Here is a 20,088-nt window from a genome sequence, read left to right on the forward strand (position 1 = left end):
AATTTATGATAGTATGAAATCTTATCATTTTTTTATCTTGTCATTAACATAAAATACTTACATAAAATTAATATAAATTGACGATCAGATGTTATTTATGTCTAAATTATCAACTAATACAAGATTTTACAAAAAATTATCTACCCTTACATATAGATGTTACTTTTGTCACAAAAAATTTCGACGTGTTAATACAAAACTTTACAAGAGATTGTCTACTCATGCATCTACACAAGACTTTGAAACGTGAAGTTCACACGTATATTTTACCACTTTACATTTAATATAGGACAAATTAATTGGGAGACTATTTAGGAAAGAAGAACTCCATTGAGAATCCGCCGATTGCATACATCAAATCTTGTTTTTTTCTTATCTAATCCTTTTTGTCATTGTTGGCAATTTCGATGGCCCACCCAACTTGAGATAAGTTTTTTTCAGACCAGTTTGACTTTTGACACATCAAAACGAAAGGTTCCAATGGTATCAAATCCTTTAGTTGATTTGATTTTTTCCTTTTTTTTTTTTTAATAATCGATAATATTTACATTAAAAAAATTAAGAAAAAGAATAAACATCACCATGAACAAGTCATAATAATGTTGTTTCAATTCACTTTTAGAGAGAGTCGAACCTAAAATTTATCACGTAGAAGTGAAGAACAATACCAAAGGTAAAAATCACATATATTTTGTTTTATATGTGCTAAAATGAAGCGAAAAGTCAAAAAATAAAATAATTTTTCATGGTTTAGTAATATCAAGAAAACTAATAACAAATACTATAAGTTTTTTCTTAAAGTCTCTTTTAATGTTTTTTTAGGTCTTCTTCCACCCCTTCAGCCCTGAACCTCTGTCCAAACCATCGGAGCGTCGCTAGGCATTCGTTTCACATGTCCAAACCACCGTAACTGATTTTCTTTCATCTTTCTTTCAATTTCGACTACTCCTACTTTACCTCGGATATCCTTGTTCCTAATCTTATCCTTTCTTGTAGGTCTACACATCCAACGAAACATTCTAATATCCACTATTCTCATTTTATGTACATATTGATTCGTTACCGTCCAAAATTCGATGCCATAAAACATTACCGGCCTATAAAAAATTTCCGTAAACTTCAGTGGTATATAGTACAAATTTGCCATCTTATTAGAGTAAGATACTCTTCTTTTTAACCGGATTGAAATCCTAGTAAAAAAATTATTGATGCCTGCAATAATTGGACGCTATCCTCTGTACTTTTTCATTTATCTACTTTATTGATATTTTCATTTTTCTACTTTGTCGGTGAATATCGTACTTTTTTTAACTAAAACAAAACATTAAATGAATGAATTAACGTCTTATCCTAACCATCCTACGAAGCTAGTAATGGAGCCTTGGAAGTTGGAATCAAGTGTATGCAAACGAAAAAGGACCAAGATCCAAACGCCACGTGGAACGCGAGGGAGTCGGTGTTTGGTGGCATATTCTTCTCTTGCGTCTATCGTTCATTAAAATAAAACCTTATCCAAAACCCATCATTCACAATTATCTTCGCCCACTTTTAATTCTATATAAAATAAATGGGATCCCCATTGAGTCTAAACTTTTAATCAACGGCTCTGATCTATCCCGCCGAAATGGACCATCCGGCGACCTAGCAGCATGTCATGCTCATTAGATTTCCAACCAACAAGCGCCAAAAATAGGTAGACAATTCACAAATTTTCATACTCCCCAACCATGTTCATTACCTCCAAGCTCCAACCCAATATCAGTTGAAACTTGTACTACTAAATTTAATAATAATATCAATTCGTACCAATCAGTATTGGACACTGTATCATATGAATCAAACAAATTGACAATTCATTAACGATTTTGATTATGACATTTGTCCAGTAAAATATTTTGACATAATCATATAAGAGACACCAAGTATCAGTACTCCTGTTTCTATTAATTAAAAAAGTTTTAAATTCAAATCCCCGCAAAACTACTAAAATGAAAATGAAAAGTTTCATGTTTAGCAGAACCCAACTCCTCTTTTAGAGGATATGATGGTTTTGAATTTCATCAGCTAGATGGTTGAATTACTCGAAATCACTTAACATGTTGGGATCGAAATTCAGTCTCCAAATTCCTTCAATGTATTCTTCTCAATCCATGAAAAAAAGTATAAAGAACTTCAACATGTTAATAATAAAAGCACTTCTGCCACAAGCGCTTATGAGCTGAAGTGCTTTTTAGAGATACAATCCCAATACAAACAATACCAATTTGTTTCCAGTGGAATTATAAAACCAGGATTTGTACTAGACCTATTTGATTATGAGAGCCGTTTATCATCACACAATAAAATCATCATCACGTACTGCAACTGTAAAAGACAGACCTTTTAAGTTGCATATGTAAGCCGAAAACGCTCTTCCAGGTAGTCCCCACTGCGGACGGGAGGAAATCTGCAAGCAGAATTGGTAAATATTATCTACAGGGTAACCTGATCAAAGCGAAATACGAGAAGTAAAAAAACATGAAATTTTGAGGAAAGCTTTACTCGTGTTCTAAACAAAATTTCACTCAAACATCCAAATAATACTCGTATTCGATGTTTTATGATTCTGCTCTCTAGAACATTGTTCCTTTACAGGAACATTTGCCTGAATAAAGATGGAGGACATGCCACGAGAAAATATCAGTGAGCCTTCCAACCTTTTCTACAAGGTGTTTTTATGGTATCGTGGAACCAACTCGCCCCGACACCTTTCAACCTATCCGACATTTAGTTTTTACACGGTACCATGAAATGAACTTGGTTGATATCATCACATTTCATTGCAATAGATATTTAGCATACGAAAATAAGGCATGAATTATACTTAACGGTCATACTGAAAAGGTAAAACATTGGTCTAGTATATGAGCTTGTGGATACCCTCCCCTTGCAAGTCGATCTTGTAAGCGCAAGTGTTTCCCGTGGGACATAACATTGGGAAAGCAGGTTTCACTAGGAAACTGGACTAGACTCCACAGGAGGAGTAAACAATAGGTTGGGTTAGAAAGCATTAGTAGCATGCACTCATCAAAAAGGGAAATGACTACCATCGAGCAACCAAACTAGCGTGTATAGAGTGGACCAACAAGGACATTAGACCACCGATGTTTCTTATGTATAACATACAAAATCTTGTAGTATATGAGCTGTTGGACACCCTTCCCTTTCAAAAAGATTTTCTGTTTTGTAAGGGCAAGTTCTACGTCATGACATTTAGCAAAACCAACACTATAACAGAGATAAGCTAAAGCATTGTGTTAGAAATAAAATATGAGACACGAGAGGACAGTCAAATGGGGGTTTATACCTTGGTGGTGATGCTTCACTGCAACAACTTTTCAGACATTCCACCACACAATCGGCATTGGGATCCATGAAGAAAGCCACCTGAAAATATTGAGATGCTGTTATTCAGCACTCTCAATTTGTCTTTTTCAATAGATCGTGAAGTAATAATACCATTTCATTGTGAAGTACAGTCAGTATTATGAAAAGCAAATAAAAATGGACCAATAGGCAAATGATTACAGAGTAGCGTTCTTGTCCTGTTGGCATCACTCTATGCAGTGTTGACCTACAAAAAAATGACAGAAGAGAAAATGTCTGCAGTCTCAGAGTCCTAGATTTTAAAACATGTATAACCACTGTAAGAAGAAAACAGACCTTAAAGTTAATAAATTAGAAATTACCTGAACAAACAATTAGTCCACCTCTCCATCATGTCCCCAATGTTTACAATGAATGCCCTAGAGATTCAAATTTGAACACCATCAGACGGACAAAGTTACCATCCAGTTGTACACAAATGCACTCTAGTAAACATGTAAGATGCCGGTAGGAAAACCAAAACAAAATACTGTTTCTTATGAATGGCCTAAAAGTAATAAAGCTATAACAAGCTCTGAACTTTTAACCGCATGATCTAAATGCTCCCTATCTAACAAAGTGAATGGAACTCCATATCCATAATTTGTTTTTAGGAAGCATATCCATATTTAAACATCATATTGCATTACATTGTTATATAGGGTATTCCGCATAAATGATTGAAGAACATAAGGGCACACAAATTATTTAGCAATCATACCATTATTTCATGAAAATTCAAGATCTTGAACTTACCCATCTATGTGAAGAACATCTTCCCAGATTCGAGGTTGCTTAGATTTGTCCCTACAAACCTGTTGAGTGTTAACAATAAGTCACAGAAAAGAATATCATAATTGAGCTTGAAAGGGAACCACTAGGTGTTCGGTGCTGAGAAAATCCAACAAACAAAAAGCATGCCTGAAGTCCAGGAACTCCATTGGATGCAAGGAGTGTGACCATGCCATAATCTGAATGAGCAGAAGCACCATATATTTCTTCATCGGTTGATCCCAGCTCACCTGAAATCATGCATACCGAAACCATGAAAGCAAGAGAAAAAAAAATAAAATACAGAAGACCAAACATACAAAAAATATTATTCAAAATTTTACAAAAACCAGAAAAGAAATGGAGTACTATGTTTTAGCTGAAGAGTGCTACTACACCTGGATAGTGCAAAAGTCGAAGAAAACCCCTTGGGTTATCCATTGCCCCCACTTTCTCAAAAAAGTCCTCATCCAGGTTTAAAGCCAGGGCAATAAGAGAGATTAATCTTTTTCCAGTAGACCTGAGACAGCATATCCAACAAAATTCATATATGGGTGGTGCTATCCACAACCCCATTTTTACTTCTCACACACCCCTCTCAATTTCCGGCAGTTGGATCGAATGAATTGAAGAAGATCAATAGAGAAAAATTAACAAAGGTGTGTGGGAGGTAAAAGAGGGTATGTGAATAGCACTACCCTTCATACACACACACACACACACACACATAAACGTTTATAATGAAAAGCTCCTGAACAACTATCAATTATCATTCCTGAACAACAGTTCATACTTTACTAAGTGCAGAATGCTGGGAAGTAAATCGTTACAAAGGAGAATATAACTTACATTACTTTTCTATAGTACGATTCCATTGTAGGCCTCCAAGATGGAAGGATATCTGTATATTTCCTCAACGAAAAATAGAAATGATCACACAATCAAATGTAGTACAGTACTCAACATCAAAAACTTCATTGTCAGGCAGGCTACCATAAACATTCGAAAATAGCTCCCATACCTTCTGGAGGCCATTGGTTCAAATTACTTTGAGTTGGGTCATCTAAAGGGCCGACATAAAAACTCTCTTTCGAGTCACCTATTTCACAAACAACCCAAAAGAGATAAAATCAACATCCTTTCTCGTTTTTCCATTCAGCTTTTTCCATTCAGCACAACTTGAAAACTAAAGTAACGCAAACAAGCACAACAGTTCAATAGATAGTACCTGAAACATTTTTTGAATATCACAAATATATTAACACTATTCAAAATGTTAACAAGAACATTAGCGCAACAAATTGTAACTTCAACCAAAATGTTATGTTCATTATAATGAATTCATCAATGAACTACATAATTATATTGAAAAATAAAAAAAAAACCTAGTAAATAAAAATGAAATATCCAACATATTACTTATCCTGATAATTTCAAAACAATTTCAGTACGCAGGCATGGTATGATCATTGTATACTAACCCATTTTTTAGTTTAACGTCCCTCCACTTGGTTTCTTGTATTTACACTTTAATCACCAAATTTTCAGTTTTTAACTTTCTACGCAAAAAGATTAAGGAAAAGATGAAATGGTAGGATGATTAGCAACCTTTGGCGCTGGAAGCGAAGTCGAGATTCTCCGAAAATAGTGGGGTGTAGCCTCTGTGGTGCTTGCGAGTCAATTTCAACTTATCTTCCAAAGGAAGCGAAAAGAAGTTGCTGCTCCGATCGAACACCTCTGCAAACAGCTCTTCCTTGACGCCATGATTCACCAGGTAGAAGAAACCACACTCTATGCATGCCTGTGTAAATACAAATATGCAATAATTATAGGGACATATACATACAACACAAATATAATTCAAGCTAATTAAATAAAAGAAAAACTAATTTTCAGAGAAATTTGAGGTTTTGGTGTAATATTGGAAGAAGGGAGAGAGAGAGAACCTGACGGATTGCATTGGCGGAGGAGATGGAATCTGATGAGGACAAGTCAATGATCGGCAGGTTCACCGCCGTCGTCGTCATCTGCTTCCTTACTTTTAGTCCTCCTGCTTTTCAAATCTCACGACAAAGAAAATAGTCACCGGCTCGGTCAACACTCGACCCTCGCGGCATTATATTTTGAAAGGGAAAAATTGGTGAGTACTTGGCTTTTTATTTTGTCTAATGATATTTTAATATAGGTTGTATTATTTTTGAAAATAATATACAATGTTATTTAATTTATTTTTTTTTTTTAGTTTTTGTGTCATTTCATTATTGTGCCAAATCAGAAAACGTGTACGTGTATTAGTGAGTACTAAGCATTACTCATTCTAAATTACTCTAATTGTGCTAAGGAAATTCGAATCAAATGCAGAATCTATCCGCCACATATTATTGGCAAAATAATTGTTCCATCATACAACTTTGGTACCACATATAGTGACAAATCACTTTTCGCTGGCGAATTAACAATACACAAAAACAAAATCAGGAACCTAAAAATATGTGTGTGTAACTGGTGAGTTCGAAATTAAGTTGAACGTTTCAAATCTTTGCGCTCTATTAAACCAACCACTTCATTTCTTTGTTAAATTCTCATATTTCTTTCTTGTTGTCATTTTTTCTATTTTGGCGTAAAAAAATAATGTTAGGAAGACCGTCTATTTAAACTATATTTTGTAAATTATATGAATACTCAACTATTGATTAAAATGCTTATTTATGAGTACTAGTGTTAGACAAATAAGGAATATGGTTGGAGTCCTTGTGTAATTGTATATAATATTATTATTGGAAGAATAAGCCGTCCTACAGCCGTCCTACCTTGTCCTACCTACACATTAGCCGTCCTACCTTGTCCTACCTACACACTAGGACGGCTACCTTGTCCTCTACAGCCGTCCTACCTTGTCCTACCTACACACTAGGACGGCTACCTTGTCCTACCTACACATTTGTATCATGTATATATATCCTTGTAATCTTGTAGAGAAAGATAATGAAAAAATAAGCATTCTCTTCCATTTGTATTCTCTTCCATAAGCATTCTCTTTCATTTGCATTCTCTTCCATTTTTCCACATTCATGTATCAATAACAAATATAATTTTTAGCCTACATACTTTTTTCGACAACTAGTCTCTCCAAATACTCATATAATTTTAAAATGTGATTTAAATAATTGGTCCACCTAGCATTACTTTTCTGAATACCAGATACTCAGTCGCTGATGCCTTGGTATTAGCGTCTATTAAATTAGAGAGAATACATCGAGGACAAACTAAAAATTATTTATTCTGTCAAGTGAGCATTTACAATTCAGATAAAACAAACGTATTTAATGTTAAACTAGAGCTCCAAAATGTTGAAACTACAAAGCCCTTCTTGCCTCAAGCTCTCGGCAATCGAAGTACGTCGACAAGGATTCAAAAAATCTCCCCACTCGTGCACCATGTTTTTAACTTGTATAGAATAATAATAAAATAATACATATTTAACATACAATATAGACACCATAGCTATTGTATTTTATATAAGTTTTTTAGTAGTTTAACTTTAAAATCGTCAAAATATTTTTTCTTTTTAGACCAACTTCAATGGTGGGCTAAAAGCCAAATTTTCCTTCAAATCCACTCTAACCCAAGGAGAAATTTTGGGCTAAATGCTAAATGCTAAATCAATGCCAAATTCCCCCCAAAATTTAGCCCAGAAATCGGAGCAGACTCCATCCAATATTTATCGGAATTTAAATTTTTTTAGATTAAAATGTTTATAAAATTAAATTACAATGGTCTACATATATTTTTTTTAAACATTTAATTTAACAAAAAAGCAGAAAAGCTCATCCTTTAATAATCTCGGGCTAAAATTTTAGGCTAGAACAGTTGGAGCAGAAAAGCTATTTCTGGGATAAAAGCTAAATTTTTTGGGCTAAAAAATTTGACTTTTAGCCCAACCATCGGAGATGATCTTACGTGGTCAAATCTGGTTACTCGTGTGTAAATTCGTTATTAACTAGCGATCCGATAACAACCCGATTAGTCATTGCAAGAATGTTACTTAATATTACTTAATATTATAAACATTGATTTGCTTAACAAATTTGAGTGACTAAACGATTTTGAAATTGAAAATATTTTAAACGTTGATTTGTTCGACACATCTAGGTGACTAAACAATTTTCAAATCGAATGAATATTCTAAAGATGATCTTTAAAATAATAATAAAGATAATGAACAATTCTGATGATAATGTTCATGCAGTAAAACATTGTGACATCGCCATATAAAGTATTAGTACTCCTGTTTCTACTATTGAAAAAGGTTGCATGTTCAAATCCCCGTCAAACCACTAAACAGAAAATTAATATTCATCTTTAAGTAAAAAATAATATTATCGTTTAGTACTATAGTCTAGTAGTATTCCTTTTCACTTGTAAATGAAGGGTCTTAGGTTCGATTCTCGCGAAAAGAGAATTTGAACCACATTATTACTAACTCATTGTGAGGTTTAACTCATTCCCCTACCCCTTCATGTAGATAATATTGTTTATTAAAAAAAACATATATATATATATATATATATAATATTAAATCTGATTGTGTTTCCATTGACGATTTGATCTAGCATAAACCCATCTCCTCTTTGTTAGAGGAGATGATGGTTTTAAATTTCATCTGCCACATGGTTGAATCACTCGGTATCACTAAACATGGTGCAACCAAAATTCAGTTTCCAAATTCCTAAGATATATTCTTCCCAATCCACGGAAAAAAGTACACAAAACTTTAACATGTTTATAATAAAAGCGCTTCTGCCACAAGCGCTTATGAGCTGAAGTGCTTTTTATAGATACAATCCCAAACGGGCCCTTGGTCACCAACTCAATATAAACAATAGCAATTTGTTTCCAGTGGAATTATGAAACCAGGATTTGTGAGCTATTTGATTATAAAAGCAGTTTATCATCACACCATAAAAGCATCATCATGTACTGCAACTGCAAAAGGCAAACCTTTTAAGTTGCATATGTAAGCCGAAAACGCTCTTCCAGGTAGTCGCCGCCGCGGACGGGAGGAAATCTGCAAGCAGAATTGGTAAACATTATCTACAGGGTAAATTGATCGAGCTACCAAACCAGTGTTTATAGAGTGGACCAACAAGGACGTTGGGCACGAAAAGATGGTGATTTTCAGGCACCAATGTTTCTCATGTATAACATACAAAATCTTGTAGCATGTGTGCTGGTGGACACCCTTCCCTTCCAAGAAGATTTTCGGTTTTGTAAGCACAAGTTCTACGTCATGACATTTAGCAAAACCGAAACTATGACAGAGGTAAGCTAAAGCACTGTGTTAGGGTAACTGGAAATCAAATATGACACCCAAGAGGATAGTCATATTGCGGTTTATACCTTGCCGGTGATTCTTCACTGCAACAACTTTTCAGACATTCCACCACACAATCTTCATTGGGATCCATGAAGAAAGCCACCTGAAAATATTGAGACGTTTTTATTGTGAAGTACAGTCAGTATTATGAAAACCAAATAAAAATGGAACAATAGGTAAATGATTACGGAGTAGCGTTCTTGTCCTGTTGGCATCACTCTATGCAGTGTTGACCTACAAATAAATGACAGAAGGGAAAATGTCTGCAGTCCTCAGAGTCCTAAATTTTAAAAGATGTATAACCACTGTAAGAAGAAAATAACCTCAAAGTTATTAAAATGCAAAATTACCTGAACAAACAATTAGTCCACCTCTCCATCAGGTCCCCAATGTTGACAATGAATGCCCTAGATATTCAAATTTTTGAATACCATCAGACGGACAAAGTTACCATTTGGTTATTCACAAACGCACTCTAGTAAACATGTAAGATGCCCATAGGAAAACCAAAACAAAACACTGTTTCCAATGAATGGTCTAAAAGTAACACAGCTATAACGAGCTCTGAATTTTTAACCTCATGACCTAAATGTTCTCTATCTAACAAAGTGAATGGAACTCCGTATCCATACTTTTCTTTTTTAAGGAAGCGTATCCATATTTAAACATCATATTGCATTACACTGTTGTATGGAGTATTCCGCGTAAATGATTGAAGAATATAAGGGCACAAAATTATTTTAGCAATCATATCATCGTTTTTATGAAAATTCAAGATCTTGAACTTACCCATCTATGTGAAGAACATCTTCCCAGATTCGAGGTTGCTTAGATTTGTCCCTACAAACCTGCCAAGTGTTAACAAGAAGTCACAGAAAAGAATATCATAATTGAGCTTGAAAGGGGACCACTAGGTGTTCGATGCTGACAAAATCTAACAAACAAAAACCATGCCTGAAGTCCAGGAACTCCATTGGATGCAAGGAGTGTGACCATGCCATAATCTGAATGAGCAGAAGCACCATATATTTCTTCGTCAGTTGATCCCAGCTCACCTGAAATCATGCATACCAAAACCATGAAAGCAAAAGAAAAAAAAAACAATAAAATACAGAAGATCAAACATACAAGACATATTATTCAATAAATTACAAAAACAACAAAAGAAATGGAGTGCTATATTTTAGCTGAAGAATGCTACTACACCTGGATAGTGCAAAAGTCGAAGAAGACCCCTTGGTTTATTCATTGCCCCCACTTTCTCAAAAAAGTCCTCATCCAGGTTTAAAGCCAGGGCAATCAGAGAGATTAATCTTTTTCCAGCAGACCTGAGACAGCATATCCAACACCAGAAATTCATAGATGGGTGGTGCTATCCACACACCCCTCTCAATTTCCGGCCGTTGGATCGAATGAATTGAAGAAGATCAATGGACAAAAATTGACAAGGGTATATGGGAGGTAAAAAAGGGTGTGTGAATAGCACTACCCTTCATATGTATACATATACGTTTATAATGAAAAGCTCCTAAAAAACTATCAATTATCATTCCTGAACAACAGTTCTTACTTTACTAAATGCAGAATGCTGGGAAGTAAATTGCTACAACGGAGAATAGAACTTACAGGACTTTTCTATAGTACGATTCCATTGCAGGCCTCCAAGATGGCAGGATATCTGTATATTTTCTCCTCAACGAAAAATTAAGAAATTATCACGTAATCAAATGTAATACAGTACTCAACATCAAAAATTTCATTGTCAGGCAGGCTACCACACTTAACATTTGAAAATAGCTCCCATACCTTCCGGAGGCCATTGGTTCAAATTAACCAGAGTTGGGTCATCTAAAGAACCGACATAAAAGCTCTCTTTCGAGTCACCTATTTCACAAACATCCCAAAAGAGATAAAATCAACATCCTTTCCCCTTTTCCATTCAGCACAACTTGAAAATTAAAGTAAGGCAACCGAGCACAGCAGTTTAATAGATAGTACCTGAAACATTTTTCGAATATCACAAATGAATTAATACTATTCAGAATGTTAACAAGAACATTAGCGCAACAAATTGTAACTTCGACCAACATGTTATGTACATTATAATGAATTCATCAATGAACTACATATTTTATTTATTAAAAAAAAAACCAGTAAATAAAAATGGAATATCCAACTTATTACTTATCCTGATCATTTCAAAACAATTTCAGAAACCAGGCATGGTATCATCATTGTACACTAAGCCATTTTTAGTTTAACCTCCCTCCATTTGGTTTCTTATATTTACACTTAAATCACGAAATTTTAAGTTTTCAACTTTGTAAGCCAAAAGATATAAAGAAAAGATGAAATGGTAGGATGATTAGCAACCTTTGGAGCTGGAAGCGAAGTCGAGATTCTCCATAAATAGTGGGGTGTAGCCTCTGTGGTGCTTGCGAGTCAATTTCAACTTATCTTCCAAAGGAAGCGAAAAGAAGTTGCTGCTCCGATCGAACACCTCTGCAAACAGCTCTTCCTCGACGCCATGATTCACCAGGTAGAAGAAACCATACTCTATGCATGCCTGTGCAAATACAAATAAGCAATAACTATAGGGATATATACACACACAAATATAATTCAAGCTATATTAGATGAATGAAAAATAAATTTTCAGTGAAATTTAAGGTTTTGGTGTAATATTGGAAGAAGGAGGACAGAGAGAGAGAGAGAGAGAACCTGACGGATTGAATTGGCAGAGGAGATGGAATCTGATGAGGACAAATCAATGATCGGCAGGTTCACCGCCTCCGTCGTCATCTGCTTCCCTTACTTTTAGTGCCCCTGCTTTTCAAAACTCGGTCGACACTCGACCCTAATAGCATCTTATATAATAGTAAAAAATAGCAGCAAATTCTTTCCAACCAAACTTTCAATTTCTTAGATGATGCCGAGTCATTTGATTTTGCTATCAAATTTATTAAATAATATTTTAATAGATTAATATAATATATAATAAATGTTATTATCATTGAACTCTACAAAAAGATAAAAAGTTTATTTTAAATATTTGATTGGTTACTTTAATCATTGGACTCCACGAAAAGATAAAAAGTTTATTAAATAACATTATTATTTAACATAGCGGGTGGGACAAAATATTGTATAAAATGTCAAATTACCACATAAGCTATCAACTATCATTTTGATGTTTAAAATTTGACATCTCCTTTAAAAATGCTCTAACGGCCATTATATTTTTGAAAGAGAAAAATCAACATTTAAATCATATTCTAGATGGATAATACTTGGGTGGTCAGTATTTTGAAAGAGAAAAATCAACATTTAAATCATATTCTAAATGGATAATACTTGGGTGGTGAGTAAGTACTCGCCTTTTTATTTTATCCAATAATATTTTAACATATGTTTTTTTTGGACTTTTGATGTCACTTTTTGATTGGGACAAATCTAAAAGTAAGTACATAGAGTGCACTAGCGAGTAGTATTACATATTCTAAATTACTCTAATTACTCAGGAAATTCAAATAGAGTGCAAGATCTATCCATCTCTGTCTCATATTGTTGGCAGAATCATTTCTCTCCTCATAAAACTCTGGTACCACATACGGTGACAAATGCACTTTTTTACTTATGGATTAAACAATACGCAAAATCAAAGTCAGTTACCCCAAAAATATGTCTGTGTGACTGGAGAGTTCGAATTGGAGTTCAAGGTTTCAAATCTTTGCTAGCTCTCTACTAAACCAACCCTTTGAGTTCATTTTCTTTTTCTTTTTTTTTTGTTAAATTCTCATATTTCATTCTTATTGTTATTTTTTTGTAAACAGTAACACTAAAAAGACTGTCTATTTAAATTATATCGAATGATCATCTGCTGATGCATTAGTATTAACATCTATTAAACTAGAGATAGTACAACAAGGACAGACTAAACATTATTTCTTCTGTCGAGTGAGCATTATCATTCTGATAAAACAAAAGTATTTAATGTTAAACCAGAGGTCCAAAGTGTTGAAACTACAAAGCCTTTTTGCCTCAACCTCTCAGCAATCGAAGTACGTCGACAAGGATTAAAAAAATTCTCCCCACCCGTGCACAATTTTTTTAACTTATATAGAATAATAATACAATAAAACATATTAACATACAATATAGACATTATGACTATTGTAATTTATAAAAAGTTTTTTTAGTAGTTTAACTTTAAAATCGTCAATTTTTTTTTTTTTCCTTACAGGGTTGAAACGGATTACGCGTGTATAAATCCATTATCGACGAGTTCTTAAAGACGACCCGATTAGTTAGCGTATAGATCCAAAATCCAATATTTTCGTATCGTATAAGAAACTGCCAAGTTTATTCGTTACCTCCAACTAAATATTAGTTGAATTTTTACTATTAAATTTAAGAAGTTTAATCATAAGCAATGGTAAAGTCACTTAGTACTGCAATTTAGTAATATTCTTTCACTTGTAAGTGAAAAGTCATAGGTTCGATTATCGTTAAAGGCAAGTTTGAACCACATTATTGCTAGCCTATTGTGAGGCTTAGCCCACTTCCCAACTCTCTTAGTGTAAATAATATCGCTTGTTCATAAAAAAAATTCATACAAATCAACATTAAACACTGCATCATATGAATAAAATAAATTGACGATTCATTGCAAAGATGTTACTTAATATTGTAAACATTGATTTGCTCAACACATCTGGATGACTAAATGATTTTCAAATTGAAAATATTTAAAACGTTGACTTGTTTGACATATCTAGATGACTAAACAATTTTCAAATCGAATGCATTTTCTAGAGATGGTCTTTAAAATAATGATAAAGATAATGAGCAACTTTGATGATAATGTTCATACGGTGAAACATTGTGACATCGCCACATGAGAAGGAACGAGTATTAGTACTCCTGTTTCTACTATTGAAAAAGGTTGCAAGTTCAAATCCCCGTTAAACCACTAAACAAAAAATCAATATTCATGTTTAAGTAAAATATATTGCCACTTAGTACTACGGTCCAGTGATATTTCTCTTCACTTGTAAGTGAGAGGTCTTATGTTCGATTCTTGCCAAAAACGAATTTGAACCACATTATTGCTAATTCATTATAAGGCTTATAACTCATTTTCCTACCCCTTAGTATAGATAATATCGTTCTTTAAAAAAAAGTAAAATATATTATTAAATCTGATTGTGTTCTCAATGACCATTTCCTCTTTGTTAGAGGAGATTATGATTTTAAACTTCATCTGCCACATGGTTGAATTACTCGAAATCCCTTAACATGTTGCAACCAAAACCCAGTCTCCAAATTCCTTCACTATATTCTTCTCAATCCATGAAAAAGTATTCAAAACTTCAACATGTTTATAATAAAAGCAGTTTTGCCACAAGCGCTTATGAGCTATAGTGTTCTCTAGAGAATCAATCCCAAACGGAGCCTTAGTCACCAGCTCAATACAAACAATAGCAATTTGTTTCCAGTGGAATTATGAGACCAGGATTTATAATAGAGATATTTGATTACAAAAGCCGTTTATAACCAAACAATAAAATCATAATCATGTACTGCAACTGCAAAAGACAGACCTTTTAAGTTGCACGTGTAAGCCGAAAACGCTCATCCAGGTAGTCCCTGCTGCGGACGGGAGGAAATCTGCAAGCAGAATTGGTCAATATTATCTACAGGATAACTTGATCGAGCTACCAAGCCGGTGTTTATATAGTGGACCATCAAGGACTTTAGGCACGAAAGCATGGTGCTTTCCAGACCCCCAATGTTTCTTATATATAACATACAAAATATTTAGTATATGAGCCGTTGGACACCCTTCCCCTTCCAAGAAGATTTTCGGTCTTGTAAGCACAAGTTCTACGTCATGACATTTAGCAAAACCGAACCTCTAACGGAGGTAAGCTAAAGCATTGTGTTAGGGTAACTGGAAATAAAATATGACACCCAAGGCCAAGAGGACAGTCAAAGTGGGGTTTATACCTTGGCGGTGATTCTTCACTGCAACAACTTTTCAGACATTCCACCACACAATCTTCACTGGGACTCATGAAGAGAGCCACCTGAAAATATTGATACGTTTTTATACAGCACTCTCAGTTTGTCTTTTTCAATAGATCGGGAAGTAATAGTACCATTTCATTGTGAAGTACGGTCAGTATTATGAAAAGCAAATAAAATGGACCAAGAGGTAAATGATTACGGAGTAGCGTTCTTGTCCTGCTGGCATCACTCTATGCAGTGTTGACCTACAAATAAATGATAGAAGAGAAAATGTCTGCAGTCCTCAGAGTCCTAGATTTCAAAACATGTACAACCACTGTAAGAAGAAAATAGACCTTAAAGTAAATAAATTAGAAATTACCTGAACAAACAATTAGTCCACCTCTCCATCATGTCCCCAATGTTAACAATGAATGCCCTAGAGATTCAAATTTGAACACCATCAGACGGACAAAGTTACAATTTGGTTATACACAAATGCACTCTAGTAAACATGTAAGATGCTGGTAGGAAAACCTACCAAAACAAAATACCGTTTCTTATGAATGGTCTAACAAAGCTATAACAAGCTCTGAACTTTTAACCACATGATCCAAATGTTCCCTATCTAACAAAGTGAATGGAGCTCCATATCCATATCCATATTTTTTTTTTTTTTTTTTTTTGAGGAAGCGTATCCATATTTAAACATCATATTGCATTACATTGTTGTATGGAGTATTCCACGTAAATGATTGAAGAATATAAGGGCACAAAATTATTTTAGCAATCATATCATCATTTTTATGAAAATTCAAGATCTTGAACTTACCCATCCATGTGAAGAACATCTTCCCAGATTCGAGGTTGCTTAGATTTGTCCCTACAAACCTGCCAAGTGTTAACAGGAAGTCAAAGAAAAGAATATCATAATTGAGCTTGAAAGGGGACCACTAGGTGTTCGATGCTGACAAAATCTAACAAACAAAAAGCATGCCTGAAGTCCAGGAACTCCATTGGATGCAAGGAGTGTGACCATGCCATAATCTGAATGAGCAGAAGCACCATATATTTCTTCACCAGTTGATCCCAGCTCACCTGAAATAATGCATACCGAAACCATGAAAGTGAAAGAAAGAAAGAAAAAACAATGAAATACAGAAGGCCGAACCTACAAGAAATATTATTCAAAAAATTACAAAAACAAGAAAAGAAATGGAGTGATATATTTTAGCTGAAGAGTGCTACTACACCTGGATAGTGCAAAAGTCGAAGAAAACCCCTTGGTTTATTCATTGCCCCCACTTTCTCGAAAAAGTCCTCATCCAGGTTTAAAGCCAGGGCAATCAGAGAGATTAATCTTTTTCCAGCAGACCTGAGACAGCATATATAACATCAGAAATTCATATATGGGTGGTGCTATCCACCCACCCATTTTTACTTCTCACACACCCCTCTCAATTTCCAGTCATTGGATCGAATGAATTGAAGAAGATCAATGGACAAAAATTAAGAAGGGTGTGTGGGAGGTAAAAGAGGGCGTGTGAATAGCACTACCCTTCATGTACACACGACACATACATTTACATTTATGATGAAAAGCTCCTAAAAAAACTATCAATTTATCATTCCTGAACAACAGTTCTTACTTAGTGCAGAATGCTGGGAAGTAAATTTTTTCAAAGGCGAATATAACTTACACTACTTTTCTGAAGTAGGATTCCACTGCAGGCCTCCAAGATGGAAGGATGTCTATATATTTCCCCAACGAAAAATTAAGAAATTATCACGTAATCAAATGTAATACAGTACTCAACATAAAAAACTTCATTGTCAGGCAGGCTACCACACTTCAAATTTGAAAATAGCTCCCATACCTTCTGAAGGCCATTGGTTCAAATTACTCAGAGTTGGGTCATCTAATGGGCCGACATTAAAACTCTCTTTCGAGTCACCTATTTCACAAACGACCCAAAAGAGATAAAATCAACATCCTTTCCTTTTCCATTCAGCACAACTTGAAAACTAAAGTAAGGCAACCCAGCACAACAGTTTAATAGATAGTACCTGAAACATTTTTCGAATATCACAATTGAATTAACACTATTCCAAATGATAACAAGAACATTAGCGCAACAAATTGTAACTTCGACCAACATGTTATGCACATTATAATGAATTCATCAATGAACTACATTATTTGAAAATAAAATGGAATATCCAACTTATTACTTATCCTGATCATTTCAAAACAATTTCAGAAACCAGGCATCGTATCATCATTGTATGGTATACTAACCCATTTTCTAGTTTAACGTCCCTCCATTTGGTTTCTTATATTTACACTTTAATCACCGAATTTTCAGTTTTGAACTTTCTAAGCAAAAAGATTTAAAGAAGAGATGAAATGGTAGGATGATTAGCAACCTTTGGAGCTGGAAGCGAAGTCGAGATTCTCTGAAAATAGTGGCCTGTAGCCTCCTCTCTGGTGCTTGGGAGTCAATTTCAACTTATCTTCCAAAGGAAGCGAAAAGAAGTTGCTGCTCTGATCGAACACCTCTGCAAACAGCTCTTCCTCGACGCCATGATTCACCAGGTAGAAGAAACCACACTCCATGCATGCCTGTGTAAATACAGCTATGCAATAGTTATAGGGACATACAGAGAGAGAGAGAGAGAGAGAGAACCTGACGGATTGAATTGGCGGAGGAGATCGAATCCGATGAGGACAAGTCTATGATCGGCAGGTTCACCGCCTCCGTCGTCATCCGCTTCCTTACTTTTTAGTCCTCCTGCTTTTCAAAACTCAGTCGACACTCGACCCTAACGATATTTTGACACATGTTTCAAATTACCTATATACTAAAACCCGGTTGAAAAGCACTGTTCACGAGCTTAAATGTCCTTTGGTGTCTTCTTTGTTTCATGTTGTCTTACATGCTTGGTACAGTGAACTGACTGAAATGCCCCTCATGTTAGTCTTTGCAATGTCCTTTTTTCCATTTCGTGCGCGGTTGGCCTCCACTGTTCATCATGCAAGAGGGGCGACTGTTCACCAGCAGTGAACTCCCCAAGCTACCCTTCCATTCCTTCCTTGCGGGTCTTTTTTCCCCCTCTGCTGCAAGAAAATGACCACCTTGCCCTAAATGTTGATCATCTTGTGTATATTTTTTTCTCATTCTGACCCCTCTTCGATTCCAGCGTTTTTTCCTTACCTAAGCCACATGTGGCAGCAATGGTACATACATTTCCACCAAAAAATAATTAAAAAATCTTACTGATCCACACCTGGCAGCATGATGCATGCCTTTCCACCAAAAAATAATTAAAAAAACCAAAAATCTTAACATGCATGCCTATCACCAGAAAAAAATAATTAAAAAACGCAACATCATGGCATCTGAAACAGCTCCCCATCACTGTTCATCACGTCTTTCTTTTCTTCCGCACATCGTTCCTCGCAATCCCTCCAATTTTTACCCACATGTCGTCCACTGTTTTGCCACGCGTCAATCATCATGAATGGGTTTTCTTCAATTGCATCTCTCCAAATCTCCTTCAGTTTCCAAAATCTCCTTGACTTCCCTTATATATATATATATATATATATGGGAATTTTAGATTTTGTGGGAATTATATATATTAGATTTTTGTGTCTTTTAGGGTTTTATTCTGAAGCTTACAAACCATTTTTGGATCAGGTATATATTTTATCTCTTTGCTGTTAAATTTATTTTTTATTTGTGTTTTTTGTTTGTTTGTGGTTCAATTTTCTCCTGAAAATTTAAAAAAAGAGGAATGGTCATGATTAAAATTAGTGAGAAATGCATATGCCTAGAAGAGTAGTCGGTGCAGTATCTTTGTCACTGTGGTAGAAGGTGTGCTAGGTTCATTTCATAGCTTGAGGACCATAGCTTTACATGTTATTCAAAAAGGTCAAAAAGGGGGATAATTTGAACAGTATAAATACACGAAAATGGAGATCATTTTTAATTTAGAAGCTTTTGTTTGTGTGTTTGGATCCTAGGTGTAACTAGATAACGTGGTTCTCTTTTCGTTTTGAGGAAATAGCGGTTTTTTAGGGTTCTGTGTGCCGCCTTTAGAGTTTAGTGGTGCTTGCATTCAATCTGTTTTCAAAAATATTGTTTTGTGAAGTGATGAGGCAATCGGATTTCTGGGGTTGATGAAATTGTTTGGTGTGATGCTCTTTCTTTGTTTGTATTAATTGATTTTATAATGTATTTTAAAACCTAAATTATAGATTTGTTTTCTGTATTGAATCTCAAATTATCAATGTATAGATACAAAAAATGATTTTAGCATGTATTTTTTTGAGTTTATAATGGTATAATAATTTGTATAAAAAAAATACGAGTGACAAATTGTGACAAAATTATGTTTGGCAAGATAAAATTTCTATGTCAAATGGTGAAGTATCACGACTTGGTTTCCAGTTTTAATGTTCTTTTTATGTGATGTCTTTGCTTTCATAAATTGATGCTTTATTGTTGATACAACTGATTTGG

General features: G+C 34.7%; 3 protein-coding genes across 7 annotated transcripts; all 3 read right to left on the bottom strand.

The window, feature by feature from the left end:
• Positions 1-2,111: 2,111 nt before the first annotated feature.
• LOC103936076 (2-oxoglutarate-Fe(II) type oxidoreductase hxnY) lies at positions 2,112-6,308 on the bottom strand. Its single transcript, XM_048579927.1, has 11 exons — positions 6,123-6,308; positions 5,785-5,977; positions 5,198-5,275; positions 5,026-5,077; positions 4,575-4,696; positions 4,327-4,427; positions 4,162-4,220; positions 3,729-3,785; positions 3,568-3,613; positions 3,347-3,426; positions 2,112-2,446 (listed from the first exon to the last, which is right to left on the bottom strand). The coding sequence occupies exons 1-11, from the start codon at positions 6,201-6,203 to the stop codon at positions 2,383-2,385; spliced, it is 933 nt and encodes a 310-aa protein (XP_048435884.1). The 5' UTR covers positions 6,204-6,308; the 3' UTR covers positions 2,112-2,382.
• A 2,581-nt stretch (positions 6,309-8,889) lies between these two features.
• Positions 8,890-12,436, bottom strand: LOC103936075 (2-oxoglutarate-Fe(II) type oxidoreductase hxnY-like). Of its 3 annotated transcripts, XM_048579924.1 has the most exons (11): positions 12,275-12,436; positions 11,927-12,119; positions 11,360-11,437; positions 11,180-11,231; positions 10,760-10,881; positions 10,508-10,608; positions 10,343-10,401; positions 9,904-9,960; positions 9,742-9,787; positions 9,577-9,656; positions 8,890-9,244 (listed from the first exon to the last, which is right to left on the bottom strand). In XM_048579924.1, the coding sequence occupies exons 1-11, from the start codon at positions 12,353-12,355 to the stop codon at positions 9,181-9,183; spliced, it is 933 nt and encodes a 310-aa protein (XP_048435881.1). In that variant the 5' UTR covers positions 12,356-12,436; the 3' UTR covers positions 8,890-9,180. The 3 variants fall into 3 exon arrangements, with proteins under 3 accessions (XP_048435881.1, XP_048435882.1, XP_048435883.1); XM_048579925.1 differs by lacking the exon at positions 9,742-9,787; XM_048579926.1 differs by lacking the exons at positions 8,890-9,244; positions 9,577-9,656 and having other exon boundaries at positions 9,765-9,816.
• Positions 12,437-14,914: 2,478 nt separating this feature from the next.
• LOC125475270 (1-aminocyclopropane-1-carboxylate oxidase-like) lies at positions 14,915-18,409 on the bottom strand. 3 transcript variants are annotated; one of them, XM_048579922.1, is made up of 11 exons: positions 18,250-18,409; positions 17,990-18,185; positions 17,440-17,517; positions 17,263-17,314; positions 16,816-16,937; positions 16,560-16,660; positions 16,395-16,453; positions 15,945-16,001; positions 15,783-15,828; positions 15,563-15,642; positions 14,915-15,223 (listed from the first exon to the last, which is right to left on the bottom strand). In XM_048579922.1, the coding sequence occupies exons 1-11, from the start codon at positions 18,328-18,330 to the stop codon at positions 15,160-15,162; spliced, it is 936 nt and encodes a 311-aa protein (XP_048435879.1). In that variant the 5' UTR covers positions 18,331-18,409; the 3' UTR covers positions 14,915-15,159. The 3 variants fall into 3 exon arrangements, 2 of the variants coding, with proteins under 2 accessions (XP_048435879.1, XP_048435880.1); XR_007256679.1 differs by having other exon boundaries at positions 15,162-15,223; positions 15,783-15,857; XM_048579923.1 differs by lacking the exons at positions 16,816-16,937; positions 17,263-17,314.
• Positions 18,410-20,088: the final 1,679 nt, after the last annotated feature.

This window comes from the organism of the source record quoted next, unplaced genomic scaffold (genome assembly GCF_019419815.1).
Source record: "Pyrus x bretschneideri cultivar Hongxiangsu unplaced genomic scaffold, Pyrus_bretschneideri_v1 Contig14, whole genome shotgun sequence".
Lineage (NCBI taxonomy): Eukaryota > Viridiplantae > Streptophyta > Magnoliopsida > Rosales > Rosaceae > Pyrus > Pyrus x bretschneideri.